Source organism: Diaphorina citri, unplaced genomic scaffold (genome assembly GCF_000475195.1).
Source record: "Diaphorina citri unplaced genomic scaffold, Diaci psyllid genome assembly version 1.1 scaffold1282, whole genome shotgun sequence".
Lineage (NCBI taxonomy): Eukaryota > Metazoa > Arthropoda > Insecta > Hemiptera > Psyllidae > Diaphorina > Diaphorina citri.
In genome coordinates, this window is record NW_007378711.1 from 31,097 (window position 1) to 52,491 (window position 21,395).

Here is a 21,395-nt window from a genome sequence, read left to right on the forward strand (position 1 = left end):
ATAGGTGAGTCATACGTGCAAAGTTTCACGTTACAACTGCCGCACAGCCTATATCTACTTCTACTACTATACATACTAGACTAGACATACCATAGTAAAAGTAATATGATAGTAGAGCTACTCGAATAGGAATAAAACATAGTCAAAACATAGAAGGAAAAAAAAATAAGTAGGTACGTTTAGACTTAATTACGTAAATTATTCTATGTCTGAAGGGGCGAGGACCTCAGATGATATCAGCCCAAAGCATGCTTTGGGTGCAAATTTTTAGAGCTTTAACAAGGGACATTTCAGGCTGGTATCCTCCCTGTTTAAAGGCCCCCACCAGTCAGACTAAGTTGGTCTCCTCACTGTTTAAAGTCCCCAAGTCAGACTCCTCTCAAAAAAATCTAAACCTAAAAGCAGGGTCTCCACTGTGTTCAGGAGATGTCGATTGACATTAGGTAGCATAGCCTAAAACACTTTTTTTTATTATTCGTCGAAAATCCTTTGATCTCATCTACATTAATGTATTTTCATATGGGTTCCAAACGACGCGACGCGTGTAAACGCACCTTAAATGCACCAAAATAGCTTCATGGTGGGTGGCAACAGAAACATGTTTCAAAAAATTTGGGTGCGCTGAGCTCTGTTAAAAAACTAGATAAGATTACAGTAATTATTTTCGATGCCCATCTTTGGGCCCATCCTTTCATCTAGATTTTTAGAATACATTGTCTGTGTATCCATAACCTCATAACACTATAGTTCATCCAGATCAATGTGACAGCAATGAGTCACATCAACCCAAAATGAAGGAACCAATCAGATTGAAGGAAATCCTTACATTGTTGCAATTGAGGTAAAGGTCTATTTTTGATAAACTCTCTCTTTTAAAATGCAGAGGTAGCTCTAAGTTCAGAGGTTGGATTCCAGAACAGGTAAGGTGGATATCGCCTTACCTGACTTTGTTTCACTGTCGGAGGAAGCACTGTGCAATATACCTTCCTCTTTTAAAGATTCTCTACCATTGCACATGTGACACGTTTGGCACAACACATTTCAAGTGGGCGATGAAATATACCAAGTGCCCAGAGAGAGGTTCAAGATACAAGATAGTTTACAATACGATGCGATGGTTGTTATTAAACACAATGGTGTTATCAACGTTAATTTGAGGTGAAATATTGTTGAAAATTTATTGTTTTCGCATTAAGATTATGACCCCCACGAATTTTTTCGGGGTATGTGCAGAAATGAGAATGTTTCCCAGATTAGTATTTAATGTATGTAGTTTTCTTCTTCTTTCTTTTTCTAGCAACGATTTTATATTTATTCAAATATTCAAACAAAAACAATTCTTCGAATCGAAGAAAATATGTGTAAACGGCTACAACATTTCCACATTTTGGATGGACATTTCCACGTTGGGTGATCAAGCCAATCAAAGCAAGCCAATCTCTTCTGATCTAAAACATCTGTACAAGAAAGGAGAACCCAACTTACACAAACACTGCCGCCAGATCTTAACATGAGAGAGATTCTCGATCTCAAATCTAACCCCAGGTATCCACATTCCACATATCAAAAGTTGACCAAGTGCATAATTATCCTTAGTTTTGTCCTCTTAATCTGAAAATCCCGTTTTACTAATATACTCAGTAGCTCAGTAGTTAGGTACTTAGTTATAGTTAGCTAAGGTCGGTGTATTTCGCCAAGCAGTATGAAATTAGCATTAATAGTATCAGTCGTTTAGTGCCAAGCTACTTTCACTTCCTCATTTGATCCGATTATACTCGCTGCCAGGGACAGATATGATGAATTTAGCTATATATATAATAGTAGATCTGTCATATGACAGGTTTCAGCAGAACCTTCTCCAGCTTTCTCGATCTTGGGCATCATTCTTCATTTGCTTAGTTGTTTAATACCATACAGTACAGTAAGTATAATAACACTAAAAGAGTAGACCAAAGTCGATCAACATCGATTGGAACCCATTAGGTATAAATTAGGTAAGATCAAAGGATTTTAGTGGAATGAAAACAAAAATTTATAATCTGGACGTCTTCCATTAAAGTTTACGTCGATTGCCGATCTACCAAAAGTCGTGTCCCGTCGTAAAGGGACTTTTCAGTCCTATGTCGGCAGTATAAACAAACAAAAATGATCTATCCAAAAACAACAAAAAAGATCCAAAAACAAACAAAAATTTGTACTCGTTTTTCGATTGCAAATATTTCAACGGGTTACATTCTGGTGTTCTCGTGTTGACCCAGCACCTAAATGGGAATTAAACAAACTAGTTTATAATAAATTCTATGATAATCTATCGTAGGGGAAAAGTATAAACAAACAAAAATGATCCCCCCGGTAAATATATTATCGCTCTAAATAATAACTCACGATAAATCCAGATAGATGAGTGACTGGAGGAAGAGCACCGAATCCGGAACAGATTTGATGTTGTTGTGGTGACATGACAATCGCTCCAGTGACCAGAAGTTGGTGATCTCAAGCGGTAGCTCGATAAACCTGTTTTTTGATAAATCTGAAATCAGATCAAAGGAAAGAAAGGTTAGGAAGGTTTTTTTTTAAACATAAATCTGAAATTATCTCCTAACCTAAATGAAAGAAGTTATGAAATAGGTAACTACAAAACTTATTACCTTTATATAATTTAGCTATCGGACCAATATGTGAGGATTGGTAAATATGAGTAGAGTGAATAGTGGTTCAGGGAACTATAGAAAACAGGGGGTTTTATCCTCCATTCGGCGGCAAGCTACTTGCCGCCTCCTAGCTTGCCGCCTCCTCACACCGTGTTGAACACTTTTGGGAACTTTTCATTAATACGACAAAAATTATTAAGAATAATAATCGCAAAGGAGACAGACAGACAAAATGCAAAATCCATGGAAAAGTTTGACCTCAATTCGTTCTGTCAACGAGCAGGTTCGCAAGAAATGACCCGACTTTCAATAAATTGATTGATTAACAAATCAACGGGCAAAACCCATGTGCATTTGTAAATAGCCCATTTGGGACTATATTCGTCATTTCGCTTTGGCAACGACTATTTCGCCCGTATAGCTTACAATATCGTTATCAGTATCGTCATGGTGACTTATCGTTAACTATGTTAATATGGTTAATCGCCAGTCCGTGGGAAATCAGGCACGGTGGTAATTTCGCCTTTGTTTTGGCAATTTGCCAGTTTAAATACTTTAATTTAAACTGGAAAACTGCTGTTCGCGGGTTCGATCCCCACCCGGGGCGGATTTTATCCTGAAGAGATAGGGTTCGCTCTCCGAAGGCTGGATTTCTATCTTGTGTCCGTTGTTCCTTCTCTTCCTGTGTTCCTTCTCTTTTCACTTTCAGGACGGTAAGATTTCAGCAGTTACATCAGCTTAGGATAAAATTCGCCCTGGGTGGGAATCGAACCCTCGAACTAGCGCTTGAAAAATACCTTCCGAGCTAACTGGGCTGGCGAATAGCTAGTTTATTCTGTCGAAAAAGAACAAAACTAGTTAACTTATCACGTTTATTGAGTTTATTAGGCTCGGATCAGATCAGGAATAAATAATACGAATTCCAAGGTTCATTTATCTCACATTATCCCACTGATAAGGTCCATCACTTTCAATATTGGTGTGGGATCAAATGTACAACCGATAGTGATGGGTAAATACCCGGGTACTTATTTTTGGGGTAAATACCCTGGGTATTTACCTGGGTAAATACCCAATTTTTATAAATACCCGGGTATTTTCAAGAAGCGCCTCAGTCGAATTGTGCCCGGGAAATTAAAAAAAAATCAAGTGACGATGTTTTTTGTTTATTTTTCTTCTTTTTTTTTAAATACCCGGGTATTTACCCACCCTGGGGGTGGATAAATACCCGCGCGGGTAAATACCCAATTTTTATTTACCCACCCAGTGGGTATTTACCCACGACCCATCACTAACAACCGATAACGGAAATTACGCGTTGGAATTGGGAAAAAATATGATGCAATTATACATAAATCTTAGATATGTAAAATTATATATCGATCGACGAGGTGAATCTATGTTGTCGAGACAGTGTGGAACGGTTCAGTCGACGACGTCGATCATCGACTATGTATGGACATTGGACACACCTCAACAGTTTGGGACCAAAGGAAATTTGCTCATAGAACTTTGAGCCCAATCAAACTTTGAAAGCGCTCTTTATGAAATGAGTTCTACAATGGAGCAGTTGCAAATGGGTAAAAATTATAAATAAATGGTCGATTCCTATGAAAAATGTTGGGCAAAATCGAAATCTGAGGTCAAAACTCCAAAAAAGTAACTTTAAAAGGTCGAAAATTTAATTTTTAATTGCCGTTCTAATAAAAAAGTTCGAAGAGTTGTGACGTCAGATTTCACGTCAAAATGCGCAGAAACGCTTGCGCACAAACAAACGAAGCGGGAGTCATGAATTTTGACGTCATCGCGTACGGGAGCGTATGCCGTGACTTTAAAGTTCACGATTTACCGGTATTTTTTAAATCGATTTATCTCCGTATCTAGAAGTCCTAGAAGAAAAAGAAAAATTCCGTTGGTCCTCATTTTTCCTGCTCTATGACTTAGGAACATCACCCAAGTAAGCGCAACTGATCTATTCAGTAAACCACCAATCTATTTCTAGTTTCTAGTATTCTAATGCTAAAAAGAGCACAGGGCTCTCAGTTAATTGGGGTTTGTAGTCGTTGCTTTACTCTACCGGCTCGATGCTCAATGTGCTATGCTCTTCGCTCCACTCTGCTCTTAGCCTAGACCAGCATTGAGATTAGACCTTAAAGTTTCCCAGGTCGTCCTTCCTTCTTATCTAGAATTTCTCATTAAAATAGAACGAACACGGAACATGGTAGTTCACACCACATAACTATGTATTTCTCCATCACGTTACTGATAACAAGTTCATTGATGCAATGAATCAATGTTGTCCTCCATACACTTTTACTGATAAGTGATGAAAATAACAGTGTTAAAACACTTGTAAAACCTCAATAACAATTTTCCTGATAACAAAATACTCATTTGAATTTGTTATAAGACAATATAAATATTATTGAACCTGCAACGACTGTTAATAATTCTTGGACTGCAGGTGTACTTTTGATTGCTATACTTAGGTATTTTATGAAATAATTACTAATGACCTTGCATTCTTTCAAGCTTAAAAATGTGCTATGCTCTTCGCTCCACTCTGCTCTTAGCTTAGACCAGCATTGTGATTAGAGCTTAGTTTCCCAGGTCGTCCTTCCTTCTTATCTAGAATTTCACATTTAAATAGAACGAACAACACGGAACATGGTATTTCACACCACATAACTATGTATTTCTCCATCACGTTACTGATAAGAAGTTCATTGATGCAATGAATTAATGTTGTCCTCCATACACTTTAACTGATAAGTGATGAAAATAACAGTGTTAAAACACTTGTAAAACCTGAATAACAATTTTCCTGATAACGAAATACTCATTTGAATTTGTTAAAAGACAATATGAATATTGTTAAACCTGCAACGACTGTTAATAGTTCTTGGACTGCAGGTGTACTTTTGATTGCTATACTTAGGTATTTTATGAAATAATTACTAATGACCTTGCATTCTTTCAAGCTTAAAAATTATGTATTTGGGTTCTGTCTTCTGCACCTTTGTCTCCACATATTTTCGTTATTAGTAAAAAGTGTTTTTTAGATAGGTATTGTTCTTTATATTAAAATATTTTGTCCTCAATAAGAGGTGTACTCACAAGTTCTGTAGTCTCAGAACTCAGAATGTAGGTAGGTACAGCTATTGTTTTTTTTTTTTTTTTTTTTTTTGCAACAATGCATATTTTTTTGCTGTCACATTGATCTGGACACACTATAGGTTCGACTCTAATTTCAGCTATATCGATATTAATACCTACGAGTAAGTATATACTTACATTTACCTACATAATGATTAAAACAAAGCAGACTTAAATGCACACACTTGAAACGGGGCCTCGCCTTTTCTTTGTGTAAATATCTAATCGTATGTATTCGAAACAGTCTTCGAGCATGATAAAAAGTCTAAGTAGGTAGATAGAGATAGGTAGATGATACCTACTGATTTAAAAAAAAAAAATGAGTAGGTAGGTATGAATATGAGTGACGTTAAAGTTCATAGCTACAACGTTGAAGTCTCGTGCCTTTTATAGTTCTCTATTCATCAGCTATGCACTAGTTGTTTCATGAATAATACTGATGAGTTTATAAATAGATGAGATAGATAGTTAGATACGTAGGTACATTGGTATAAATGTATTATACCATTGGTATAAATGTATAAAAGAAGGTGACTTCTTGCATATCACCTATGCGTGTTCCTATAGTTTTAGCTGTTTTAGTTGAAATTGTAGTTTCACAGTTAAGCATGTATATCGGTTCGTGTAAAAATACAGAGCATAGTAAATGATATCTGAACTGAAGAGATTATTGCCAGGTACGTCAAGCTGTCAAGTGCAGCTAGCCCTTTCAAGATGCACTCAACCTCATGAGGACAATTGGTCGGGGTTCTAATTTAGAACCCAGCACCTTCGGGTTGAGAGTCAGTGCTCTTGACCACTCGGTCATGGCGATATAGGTACCTATGTAGGAAAGTGTTCAATAATATGAATCTTATTCTGTTTCATGTTTGGTATTATGGACTTGTAAATCTAGTACGCAACTAGTACTACAGTACGCAAGTAGTATACACGGGATACTGGATGGTCTTGTAGTCCCGCTGCAACACATGGTCTCAATCTCTATTAGAACTGAAACTGAAGGCCCATGATCCACTTAATATAAATGTCAGGAGGTTAATGCAATTTGGACGAAACAACACATTTACAGTAGAATAGAATATACACACCTTGTTTATCCTGATCGAATGAGACTAAAAAGTCCCTTTACCCCAGCAGTCTAAACAAGGTCTCGTGTATTTTATGGGCTTAGTTGTTTAATACCATACAGTACAGTAAGTATAATAACACTAAAAGAGTAGACCAAAGTCGATCAACATCGATTGGAACCCATTAGGTATAAATTAGGTAAGATCAAAGGATTTTAGTGGAATGAAAACAAAAATTTATAATCTGGACGTCTTCCATTAAAGTTTACGTCGATTGCCGATCTACCAAAAGTCGTGTCCCGTCGTAAAGGGACTTTTCAGTCCTAGGTATGTCGGCAGTATATTTTTTTTTTTTTATTATTATTATTATTATTATTATTATTTTTTATTTAATTGTTTATTATGCGGTTTTAAAACATTAGGCACAATTTACAAATGTAGTATAATATAAAGTGAACAAAAAATACAATAGGCTACGCTTCCAATATGCGATGGGCCTATAGACTTAACTTCAACTTCCATTATCATCTTCTTTTTATCTTGAAACTTGTAGATAAATAAGGTATCCACACCTACGTATAGGCTGTTTTGTAGTTCCCTAAAATAAAGTTATACAGATGAATTAAAAATAATAAACCCCACCCGTGCTTAGCCACATTGGGTTTATAATACTTACTATGTTAAAAAACGAACAATTGATTAGCATAGAAAAAATTCAATTTATTAATCTTCGTACATTTTATGTTTGTCATTTTGCTTGTTCAATTGGTTATTCATCATGTTTTGTAATTATTGTTAAATAAAAGTAATATTATTACCATTACCATTACAGTATTACATGCACAGACTTCAGTCTCATTTGATAGCCTATAGGTGTGAAATGGACTTGACACAGAAATGTGTCAGCGCCCACTCAAACATCTACTCGTTATTTTTCTGTGTTTGTTACTATTTTAAATCTTGAAGATCTTGTAATCATCAGTCTGCTCTTTGTTCTAATATGTAGGTAGGTAGGTACATAAAAAAGAAGAGAAAGAAAAAGAAAATGAAAGTAGAGGAAGAAGAAACAGAAGAAGAAGAAGAAGAAGAAGAAGAAGAAGAAGAAGAAGAAGAAGAAGAAAAGGAAAGTAAAAATGTAAGCAACACTTGTAAAATAAAACAATAAAAAAATGTAACAACTCTTGAAAAATAGAACAAGCACAACAAAAAAAGCTGTAATGTGTAATAATGATGAATCATGATACTTTTGTTCGTGCTATTTTCTGTGCATACGAGCTGGGTGTGCCCTTAATTAGCTAATTTAATTAGCTACTTAATTAGTTAATTACTTAGCTTATTTTGCTCTTGATTATAATAATCTAATCTAATCAATAAGATAAAGAAAGTTATCTAAAGAACCTCTCTAAAGACAATGGACTTTGGTGGTCCATTTTTTTGAACTCCCTACACCTATAGGCTATAGGGAAGGAAGTTGACGAGTGAGTTACTTACATGTATTGGGATCTGACTCGTTGACTGAGTAGTTCACTGAAAGGAGTGTTTCTTTTTTTATAACTCACACAATCTTAACATTCTTTAAGCTGTGTCCACTACTGTCCACAGTAATCCACACATAGTCGACGGTCGATTGACGTCGCGTCGACCGAAACCGTGCATTGCCTCGACCACAGATTCACCTCTTCAAGTCTTCACCTCGTCCATCGATGGTGTGTAGGTAGACACAGCTTAACCTTAACACATCTAGACATTTCTAATCGAAAGTATATACACGTACATATTTGTCTACATTTTCTTTCATTTATTATTAAATATGTTTATATTAGACATCCTAGGTTATAAAGTTATGAAATAGGTAACTACAAAACTTATTACCTTTCTATGATATCAATGTTCACAGAAGTACTCAAGTATACTTTCAACTTCAAGTTCAAGAACACAAAAACAAAACACAATCATAAAAACTTGATGTGGACCTAATTGAGGCATTGTTCTTCAAGAACCAGTTCTGTCAGTGGGGGGTTCCACAGGGTTGTGTTATTGCCCCAAGACTTTTAGGATTTTGTATATTCTACAGGAGTTTTTTTATGATAATTTAAGAGCACATCAGAGGGAACTGTGCACTGTATAACAACGGAGTTCGTATTGTCCCGAAATCGAGAAGAAGACAGGATAGGAGTAAGCCAGTCGTTCCGAGAACGAACCTTATCTGTTTAGGATAAAGTTCTCCCCGGGCGGAATAGAACCGAGTTCGTTCATAGTTTACAGTTGCTGCAGCGATTGTTCTAGCTACACCACTACTACTTGCAAGTTACAAGTGCACTCGGCACCAGTTTACTCACCGTATCATATGAATGATGATCATGGTGAAGCTAAAACCAGTGAGACGAAGGTTTTCAATCAATGGTGTGAATGTGCAGACAAGTATAACTCGATGCACAGAAATACATAGGTCTGTACATCATACACATCCATAGTAAGAGTGAAACAACCAATAAAATTTATTGAAGGACTGGACTGCCCTATGTTTTGGTTGTATATATATATTGTACCTTCATAGAGATTTTTTGCTAAATGTACAAAAATAACCTCATAGATGGGAAAACACTTTTTAGTTTGAAAGACAAAAAGAAACCCTGAACTTTTGAATTAATGCTTGCAAACTTACTATCAACCAATCAGTTTTAACATAGACTGATTGATGCATTTATTGAGGACATACTATTTCATGTCCTACGACCTGATGTTTGTGAAAAAGAACTACCCTTTCTCCATATCATTTTAGTTTTGTCCACATGTGAAATTCATTCTGTATGACTAATGGCTAGTCTTTTTCAAAATATGCAGAACAAATATGAATAAGACAAGACAAAGAGTACTATTAGCCAAGAACATATTGTGGGGTGGGTGGAAGATAATTATAATCAGCCCATATACAGCAAAGTGAGAACATAATAACAATAATAAACGAGCACATAAGTACAAACAAAATAATCAAAGTAATGTACTTACACTGACTAGATATGTACATTATGTTATTATATTTCATGCCACATAAACAAATATTGTAGTAAACAAATTGAATTGGAATAAAAAATAATAATAATTGAATTGAATCAATCTCGTTTTTTTACAACTCAATTCTGATTCATTCAACACTCCTACACACATTACAAATACAAGTATTGTATTACAATCTCAATCGACATCTGTGTACACAATTTGTTCAGAATTTTGATTGCATTCTTGTGTGTTTAATGTGAATTACTGTGCAACTTGATTTTCTACTGGAATCACCACGTGCTTTATTTACTCACAGACTCACACATGTGTTACGCAGTCTACATTCCATGGTGTCTCAATCACATTTGTTGTATTGTTGTTTAATATCATCGGAACTATTATGGAATATTAGCAACAGTTTGTTCGACAAAGTTAGTTCTTTAAATTTTAAATTGTTCTCAGACTTCTGTTGGATTTCATTTTATTGGGGTAATTTTGGCAATAGTTTGTTCACCCAAACTTGCACTGTGGCTATCAAATGGGATAGTTTTAGCATCAATTTATTGACGAAAACCTGAACTATTGCTAGTTATTTGTTATCACATTTCAACGTATTGCCTTATTGAGACAGTTTTAGCAATATTTGTTAAACAAGTTTTGTTCAAATATACACAGAAAAGTCCATACTTATTTTATACTTTTATTTTACTGTTATTAATATATTGCATTGCATCATTATTATAAAATCAATTGCTTCCTTGCATTTGATCATTTCTATAAATACATCCGATTAAAGTCTCTATTATTTTATTCAATGCCTAATATTCCTATATCAGAATATTCAGTATGCATTACTTGGCCCATCAGTATGTAATGCTTTGTTTGTTGCATTGATTTCATTTGAACATTTCTATTTTATCTTGAAGTCCAGGGTATGGTCTATGGTCAGCTCAGATGATTGAGACGTGAGATCATCGCTATTATAATATGAGATAAACACATGGTCAATCTATTTCTCTATGACATAATGTTACTTAATATTTTATTCCCTTCATGTTCAAATCTTATTGGCTTGTTAGTGGATGTGTCAAATTTTACGCGAAGTGTGGACCAAAAGATGGTTCACCAATCCTCCTGATTGCCTCTACAATAGTTTTCACTCAGCATTCAGAAATTAATGACAGTTCTCCAGAGGGTATTAGGTATTTAGCACAAGCAGAATAATTAATAAATTACTAAATTTACATTACTGAGTATGTGCGAAAAAATTTAGTTTCTAGTGCATTTTTGAGGAAATAGGTAACTCGGGCGATAACCTCATTCAGTTGGTTATCTTCCAAAAGTGAGTTAGTGAGTACATCTCAGCTTATAATTTGTTTTATTTTTTTATTTTTATTATTTTTTTTGTCAATCTCAGGGTGACAGGGTTGACCTGTGAGAATATTTGAAAATTTTCTTGCTCAAAAATCTGCACATCCAAACACATTCTTGACTATGCCTATTCCAAGTAGCAAATTTGGTACAGTGGGGAAGAAAATAGGTAAACAAATTACAATAGTGCATATCATTGTTCTAATTTCAAGTTAAATTCCAAATTCGAACAGGAATCTGCGGAACACTGAATTCCTCACACACCTACCAACACATTTATGGTATCCTACATACATACGTAGCACACAAAAAATTCCCCGCATATCCTGAAATACCTCTAAATTACGGTCAAAAAGGGGGGACGGTAACAGTATTTGTGTTAAAAATAAAAACTTCACACATTTTTTCAGTATTGAACAAGAATTTGTCGTTTGGTCCCTGGAGTGGGACATCTAGGAGTTATTTTTAGAATGTGTGGTTTGTGTGTGTTTTTTTTCTGTAAATTTGCCGTGCAGTTTGACACTTCGCATGCAAAGTCATGTGGCAGAAATCCGTGCTATGCCGAGGAATTATAGCAAATTAAATGATTTATGAGTTTATGAGCCAAATCGAAGCAAATCTAGTGAGGACTTTTTTCTTTCAAAATAAATACTCGAATTTCGGTTAAATGTTTTGGTCAAAATTTCATTCAAACGGTTAGGTGTCCGGTTGAAACACCGATAAAATTCTAAATCGTCAAGTTAAAACTTGGATTTTACTTCGTTCAATAATGAGATGGTCCAAGTGGAATTCAAAGAATACAAAACTTGTATCTCCAATGAATAGGATATTAGGAAGGTAAGTAGGTGCCTATTGCCTAATTCATAGCAATTATGTACCTAGTAATTTTGTACCTTAGAACTATTTTGTAACTTGTTAAATAACATTTACTTCCTGATGTAGTTAATTCTTACACCGTTTTATTTTGTTCTATTGTTTGGATTAATTTTGACCCATAGTCACTTCCTAAAGTCTAGTCAGTTGTGTTCTTGTGTTGATTCATTGCGTACAGCAGACAGATCCACATTCTCACGCAATTTATTAATCCTCACGCAACGTTGATCAGAAGAATAGTCTGTGAAATTCTTGATCAGACCGGAACAACCTGACTCGGTGGCGTAGTGGTTAGGAAGCTCGCCTGGTAAACAGGAGAGCGCGGGTTTGATCCCAGCCAAGGTATGGAATTTCAACTTCATTTATTTGAGAAAATTGACCACATAATAATGGAGCTCTAAGGACCGTAGACACACGACTTTAAGTAGGGCTTAGTCGCCTGCAATACCAAACCTATGAAAAAAATCTGGTGTGAACATCACACGACTTTCCTTATCCTACTATTGAATGATGCTTATTTGAGTGTTCTTTTACCCTAATTTTTACAATATCTCTAACCGTTTTGTTGCTATAGCTGAAAACCGCCAAAAAAACGGTCGAAATCTGTCCAAATGCGGTCAAAATACCGCCAAGCGTAGCAACCATCTCAACCAAACGTTTTGTGTTGCATCCTTGTTACATTTGTGAACTACATACCAAATTTCAAGTCTCTAGCTTATACCGTGCCGGCCGGGATGGGCTGGTCTTGTTGGGATTGCTGAGTGTCAGGGGGGCGTGAATTGCTCTGGAGCAATTCGATGCCAGCACAGCATCAGGATGTTTGTGCCTCATATGGCTTGTCAGTCCGGATTTGCTTCTACACTGAAGGTTACGGATTGTGCAGTGTATGACGGTTGATCTTGTTGTCTCTTTTGTTGGAGGTTACCTGGTTTTGTGAACTTGGGTTAAATGGGAGTTGACGTATTGCCTCCCCCTTCTGCCATCACGCTTGAAATCACACAGAGGACATTTCCAAGAGTAGGTGTCTTCTTCCTCGTGTCTCTGAGTTCTTCTTTCTGTTCTTTGTTCCAGGTTTTGTTGGTGTCTGTAGTGTCTCTTGTATACAACCTTGTATACAACCTGTATACAAGAGACAATACAAACAATTCGTATCGCTTTTCGAAAGAGAAAATTTATACTGTATAAATAATAATAACGTACAAGGTAGAAGGTAATACCTGGGTTGAATTCGAGAAAGAGTAAGTAAATACTTATGAGAGCTGAGATGGGAAATGAAAGTAGGTAAATATTGTACAGAGTGTACCAGAAATCCGTACACATTCAGATCAGAGACGATCTTATGATTAACTTTTGATAGGCAGATTTCTCGCAAAATACCATCAGCTACAATACTCCAAGGCGAAATAGCCGCAAAAAACAAAGAGGAATACGAAGAGGAAAACCAAAACTCGCCCACCCGGGACGAACTTCATTCTAAACACATAAGGTTCGTTCTCGGAACGGCTGGCTTTCTCCCATCCTGTCCTCCTTCTCTCTGCGATTTCGGGACGATAAAACCTCCATTGTTACAGGTGACAGTTCCCTCTATCAAACCTCTTCGGGGGAAAAATTGATTTTTTACCTAGTTTGTTTTCATGCATTTGGTTTAGGCCTCTTTGCTCCTCCACGGACGATTCCGGACCTACCCTGTCAGTACTAGGTAAATGTTTCATGTCTCACAAATGTATAACCTAACTACTATATACCTGTATAACCTACTATGTATAGGTACCTATGTACTATGTAGTTATGTACTATGCTATGTGGTACTATGTATTACCTACTTATTCTAACCAGGAATAGAAAATGGAAAAAAAGGAGCGAGGTAAAAAGAGTGAAAAAATGTCTTTCTATTCGGTGTAGAATGAACGAATAATAGGGGGAAAAAGGGTAAGTAAATAGGTAAGCTCAGTACCTACTTTACATACCGAGTAGAAATACTAGGATCAGTACCTACTTTACATACCGAGTAGAAATACTAGGAATAGGTATGTCAAATGAAGAGGACGCGAGAAAAAGGATGAGCTCGCAAAGCCCTAAGGACAACATGGAGGAGAGAAAAACCCCATCATGCATTCCAAACAATATTTAGGATCCAGATGTAAAATTTGACCTTATTTCTTTGAAAATTGGCAAAAAAAATCTGGTGTGAACATCACACGACTTTCCTTATCCTATTGAATGATGCTTATTTGGGTGTTCTGTTGTAATTTACAATATCTCTAACCGTTTAGTCGATATAGCTGAAAACCGCCAAAAAGCGGTCGAAACCCACCCAAAAGCGGTCAAAATACCGCGATTTTTTCTCCTAAATTAGAAAGGAGAGAGAAAGAAAGAGAGAGAGAGAGGAAGAGACTTTTTTGATGTTTGGTGTGGAAAACGGAATGATGGACATTGTAGGTATTTTCAATAAAGAGTAATAAGAGAAAAGGAGAAAGAGAACTAGGGGGAGGAGGAGAAGAAAAGGAGGGGTGGGGTGAATCGAAAAATGTTCAATTTGGATTTTTTTCAATTTTTGAAAAGAAAAAAAAAAAATCCATTTTGTTTTTCTTTCTTCTTTTTTCTTTTCTTCAAATTCAAGAGATCATCAATTCATTACTCTTGCCAATGAGTGAATGAATGATTCATTCATTCATCTCTCTTATCAGCGAGTGATAATAAATATGGCAAAAGCGATGTATTTATGACTTACGTCTAATATGAGGCAAAAGTCTGAATTTTTTTACCAGGTTTAGGTACCTTCATCAGTTGAATATTTCTTAAGAAACGTTGTGTTTTTTCGTGTTTGAATACTTCATTTTGTTTGTTATCATTTGTTTACTTATTGTATATTTCTGTAGGTAAATAAAGTTATATTTCAGTCAATAAAGTTTGGCCAAATTGTTTTAATAATAATAAAGCGGTCAAACTTTCTTGACTTGGCGGGGCGGAGCGCTACCGCGCTCCTTAATACAGAGGGGGAGGAGGAGAAGAAAAGGAGGGGTGGGGTGAATCGAAAATTGTTCAATTTGAATTTTTTCAATTTTTGAAGAGAAAAAAAAATCCTTTTTGTTTTTCTTTTTTCTTTCTTCTTCTTTCTTTTCTTCAAATTCAAGAGATCATCAATTCATTGCTCTTGCCAATGAGTGAATGAATGATTCATTGATTCATCTCACTTATCAGCGAGTGATAATAAACATGGCAAAAGCGATGTATTTATTACCTACGTCTAATCTGAGGCAAAAGTCTGAATTTTTTTCACGAGGTTCAGGTACCTTCATCAGTGAATATGTATTTCCTAAGAAACGCTGTGTTTTTTGTGTTTACTTTATTTTGTTTGTTATCATTTGTTGTAATATATTTCTGAAGGTAAATAAAGTTATATTTCAGTCAACAAAGTTTGGCCAAATTGTTTAATAATAATAAATACTCGTACATTTAATTCTGAATAAATTAATACCTAACAGTGTATGACTTCCGTCTCCCAATTTTCCAGGAGACGAGATTTTTCTTTATTGTATAGCGTAGCCTAACCCATAACCACAACCTGAGCCTTAGCACTTACGATATTTTTCTTTTTAGGAATAATCAATAATGCTACTGTCAAAAAGTATATTAGTCTGTGACACAATGTCAAGTTGCTTGAACTTGTCCCTAGTTCTGTGTGTACTTGTATTTAGCGGCTATGCTTTGGCTCGACCAAATGTTTTGGATAGACCTACCACCAGGAAGAAATTGTCAGACTATGATTTGTCCAACGGAGAAAAGATGGAAGGTCTGCAAGGCGCTTTAGATTTCGTGGAAAATGAATCTAAGTAAGTAAAATCGAGATTCGAGACTTCAGCTCCCATCATATAGTCATTGTACTCGCCTTGTAGGCGGGAGACCCCGGGTTCGATTCCCGGCGAAGTCAAAAAATTTGTACGTGACTGGTAGCTATGTAATATGACTGCGCATATGGCGACCAGTGCCAGCATGTAAACATTGAGTTTTAAGGCGTGTCCACACTTGGTCGATCGACGACTATGTTTGAACTTGGACACATCTTTAGCTTAAGGATTATTGAGATATTTGGAAAGTCCTACAATGCTGCACTGAGCACCAAATATTGCGACATACCTACTAACGCAAAGAATTGGCATTTATTTCTTATTATTATTATTTTGAGGAATCGACCAAGAATTGTGACATACTAACACAGAAATTGCATTTATTATTATTATTTTTTGAGAAATTGACCACATAATAATTTAGCTCTAAAGAGTTTAAGGATTAGGTGGCAGAGAACGCCTAGTGGTTGCCTTTCACTCAAGAGTCCATTTATTTCTATTTTATTATTATTATTATTATTATTATTATTATTATTATTATTATTATTATTATTATATAAAAAGAGCATATGAACGCTCAATTAGCTTCGATCATGTTATTTAGCCTGGAGCCAAAAGATGAAAAATAATGTTTTGTTTTGATAAAATGCTAGTGAAAAATCTAGGCTCTCAATTTTTCGCTGCAAAATGCTCATTGCAGCGTAAAAATAACATTGCAAAAAAAAAAAAAAAAGTCAAGGTTAAGGGTTATGTGGTAGAGAACGCCTGAGGTTGCCTTCCACTCAAGAGTCTATTATTATTATAAAAAAAAGGATATGAACGCTCAATTAGCTTCGATCATGGTATTTAGCCTGGAGCCAAAAGATGAAAAATAATGTATTGTTTTGATAAAATGCTACTGAAAAATCTAGGCTCTCAATTTTTCGCTGCAAAATGCTCATTGCAGCGTAAAAATAACATTGCAAAAAAAAATGTTAAAGTCAAGGTGGCAACAGGGCGGCTTAATGGTAGCAAAAACCGCTACAACTAAAGTAGCGAAAACCGCTCAATTAAAAAAGCGGTCGAAACTCAGAGCAAAGCTATATGTATATGAAATCCCTTGGTTTCATCACAAGAAACTCCAAATTAAGATTTCAGAAATCCTGACACATTTAAAACATTGTATTTTACCTTTGTCCGACCAATAATTGAATATGCTTCAACTGTCTGGTCTCCTTTTTACGAAGCAGATAAAAAATTGATCGAAGCAGTACAGCGTGAATTTTTGAGATCCCTAGCTTTTGAACAAGGACAAATAATTTTAAATCATGAATACTCAGAAATACCAAGTTCTAATAATAATGACAATATTAGAAACTAGAAGAAAGATATACGACATTTTGGTGACCGAGAGCCGCACTCATTTTTACATGGTTTTGCTTAACTTGAGATCTCTGCTGTTTTTTTTTTTTTTTTGGGGGGGGGGGGGTCTGAAGCAGTACAGCGTAAATTTTTGAGAACCCTATAGCTTTTAAACAAGGACAAAGGATTTTAAATCATGATTACTCAGAAATACTATAAGTTCTAATAATAATATGACAACATTAGAAACTAGAAGAAAGATATACGACATTTTGGTGACCAAGAGCCTCACTCATTTTCACATGGTTTTGCTTAACTTAAGGTCTCTGTTGTTTTTTTTTTTTTTTTTTTTTTTTTGGGGGGGGGTTCTAGCTCTTACCGTTCTCGAGATATTTTGTTTACAGACAGACACACGGACCAATGGCTGAAACTTTAGATTTAGGCTCTAGGGACCTCAAAACGTGTTTTGACACTAAAAACTGACCATCGAAAATTTGACCCGATTACATTACTTTCCTTCCTATAGGATAAGGAAAGTAAAAAGAGAGTTTCTATCATTTTCATAGGTTTAGTTTTTTAGGGGACTACGCCTCCAATGTGCTATGGAGCTATGGGTCTAAGGGTTGGGTGGTAGAGGACGCCTCACCTCGTGGTTAAAACGTAGACCTCATTCCATTCGTTCAATTATGCATTGAGTTAATCATGGAGACATGCGTATGAAACACTCCAGTTTTATTGTCCCTTGGAGAATTCTTGAACCACGTCAAAATAATCAAACTACAAAACCCTTCTTTTAATACACAGAGGTACATGGTAATACAATAGGTACACAGTCGATTATCTTTTATTCAATGAAGATTCTACCCTCCCTTGTACCTACCCTAGAGGGAGCTAGGCAGGGCTGGTGACAAGGGGGGTTCATGCGGTCCTATTCGCCCTCGGCTCGGGCTCCACAAGAGGGGGGGGGGGGGGGACCAGAATTACCCCCCCCCCCTTGAAAAAAAAAGAGAAACTGCAATGGGAATTTCGTCAGCTGTCCACTTGATGGCTAAGGGTTAGAGATAGAGATCTCATCAGAGATCAGACTCCATACTTTACACTTACACATTTATTAATTTTTTGCTACATGGTTAATGGTTAGTTTCTGTGGGTTTAGACAGATCTCATATGGGAAGAAATAACAAGAGTTAGAAAGTAATTAATATTTTCTCTTTGTTTATTCCCCACATTGGCTTTGTCTGTCATTGAATGTGGTATGTGGTAAGGAAGAGCTTAATACAGATATGTATCTTTCGCGGAAATTGGTCTGAGTACGTACGATTGGCTAGCACATTGGATTAAGATTTGTAACTGGAGGGACTTTGGTTCGATACCTAGTGTAACAACATGAAAAAGTTTGAAACATGAACGAGTGCGTTAAAAAGTCCCCTAACAAATTAATTTCATTCTAATGGCCCGTACCACATTGAAAGCGTAGTCGCCTGAAAAATCAGACCTATGAAAATGATAGAGATCATAGGTTTGTAGTTTCTGGCGACTACACGCTTCTAAAGGTAGAAACACACTACCATGTACCATCAACGTCATATGAAGTTATGAGGAGTCAGAAAAATGTAATTCAAACTTTAAACTTCAATGTTTTCCTATACTATTGTAGGTAATCTCGCTCATGACAGACACACTACGGGCCTAAAGGGTTCTTCTACTTAGATCAGTGGTTCTCAAACTGTGCTCCGCGATGAGCTTTCAGGTGCTCCGCGAAGATCTTCCAGGTACTCCGCATAGTTTCATTTTTCTTACCGCATTTAAAAAAAAAAAAAAAAAAATCGCACGAATATGTTTAGTCAAATGGGAACTATTGGAACAAGCCGTACGGACCGGTACGCTAATGAACATTTCCGAATCATTCCGAATTATTTTTAAAAATTCCTAAAAGGTTTGGGGGGGGGTGCTCCGTAGAGTTTACAGCAGTTGCTTGGTGCTCCGCGGCCAAAAAAAGTTTGAGAACCACTGACTTAGATGATACCAATAGAGTCACTTGGATAGTCCGTTTACTCAGAAACGAGAAGAAGACCCATGAGAAACTATTTCTCCTGATGTTATGTTAGGTATGTTGGTTTGCTTGCCAAACACCAGTACCCGGTAATCCTTGGCGTTAATCTCATCAGATGAAGATGGGTTAGACCCCCCCCCTGAGGCACAAACATCCTCTTCAATACCAATGGCCTCTTCTAACTCCACTACATTGCGTTCTAGTTCTCTCTTTGATTTCGGGACGATAACACCCGTATTTAAGAACGAAAATTCTCGGTCTCAGATCAGTCTTAAACAAATTTTGGCCAATCAGATGTTTGGAATTGATTCTTGAGCACTTCTTGAGAGCCAGCATTTTGTTCATAAATATGGGTGTAAGACTTCAACAGTGTTACAGTTCCTTCGCCAGTCTAGTTAGCTTAGTTGGTAGTGCGTCTGCCTTGTAAGCGCTAGGCCGCGGGTTCGATTCCCGCCCGGGGCGGATTTTATTCTGATGAGATAATATTCGTTCTCGGAACGGCTGGCTTTCTCCTATCCTGTCTTCCTCCTCTCTTCGATTTCGGCTCCAAATTTGGTCTACGGTGGCTGTTCACCTGCTCAGACTAAAGTTGGGCATTTTTTTTTAATTTGTACCTAAGCATGTGAAAAGCCATACTTTGGCCATGTCTTAATTTTTCTTAAAATACTAATTAGGTATACCTATTGTATAAATGTACTTATTAATCTTATTGGTATTTATATACATCTGATTCGACAAAAGATGACATAGTGTAGTAGGTGGGCTAGATAGGTACCTACAACAACATAACAATAATAACCTTAAACGAACCTACAGGAAAAACTGAAAGCGATATGATAGATCCTTTTAATTATACAATACACAAGTACTTACCCTTAGTTATCACCTGGATTTTTTTGAAGACTCTATCGTACCAACAAGCCTTTCATAGAGGCCTTTCAAATTTCACAATTTGGAGAAAAATTCACTAACTAGGTATCACGAATTTCAACAAAACAACTGAACAAGCACAGTAGTAAAATCAAAAAACGAAAAAATCACCATGCAGCTCAAAGCAAAACTAACTTATCACGAATTTCAACAAAACAACTGAACAAGCACAGTAGTAAAATCAAAAAACGAAAAAATCACCATGCAGCTCAAAGCAAAACTAATTTCCTGATGCGTTCAACAAGTTACGAAAGAAACCAGACACCTCCCCTTCCTTGTGATTGGCCGAATTGAATTTGTGCCAGATATGGCACTTCGCGCATTAAAGGGTTAAAAAAAAGTCAGACCACGTTTTATTTGTTGGCTCCATCCAGTAGGTAGGTATACCAATTCCTCAAGAAGGGTAGTCGGTACCTACCTACCTAGCTAAAAAAAAAAAATAATAATCTGGTGTGAACATCACACGACTTTCCTTATCCTATTGAATGATGATTTTTTGAGTATTCTTTTACCCTAACTTTTACGATATCCTTTAACCGTTTTGTCGCTATAGCTGAAAACCGCCAAAAAACGGTCGAAATCTTTCCAAAAGCCGTCAAAATACCGCCAAGCGCAGCAACCATCTCAATCAAACATTTTGTGTTGCATCCTTGTCACATTTGTGAACTACATACTAAATTTCGCTAAAAAAAAAAAAATCTGGTGTGAACATCACACGACTTTCCTTATCCTATTGAATGATGCTTTTTTGAGTATTCTTTTACCCTAACTTTTACAATATCCTCTAACCGTTTTGTCGCTATAGCTGAAAACCGCCAAAAAACGGTCGAAATCTTTCCAAAAGCGGTCAAAATACCGCCAAGCGCAGCAACCATCTCAATCAAACATTTTGTGTTGCATCCTTGTCACATTTGTGAACTACATACCAAATTTCATTTGTTTACAGACAGACACACGGACACACAGACAGACACACACACGGACCAATGGCTGAAACTTTGGATTTAGGCTCTAGTTTTGAGCCTATTTCTAGAGCTAGAGACTTGAAATTTGGTATCCAGCTGTAAAATGTGACAAGGATGCGGCACGAAAAACCGCAAAAAAG

General features: G+C 36.3%; 1 protein-coding gene across 1 annotated transcript in view; it reads right to left on the reverse strand.

The window, feature by feature from the left end:
• Positions 1-2,381: 2,381 nt before the first annotated feature.
• The window catches only part of LOC113469900 (leucine-rich repeat and calponin homology domain-containing protein 1-like), a 32,496-nt gene continuing 13,482 nt past the window's right edge, over positions 2,382-21,395 (reverse strand). Inside the window, exon 2 of the mRNA XM_026827913.1 lies at positions 2,382-2,530. Within this exon, the coding sequence (XP_026683714.1) occupies positions 2,382-2,530 (149 nt within the window). The remainder of the gene's footprint in view (positions 2,531-21,395) is intronic.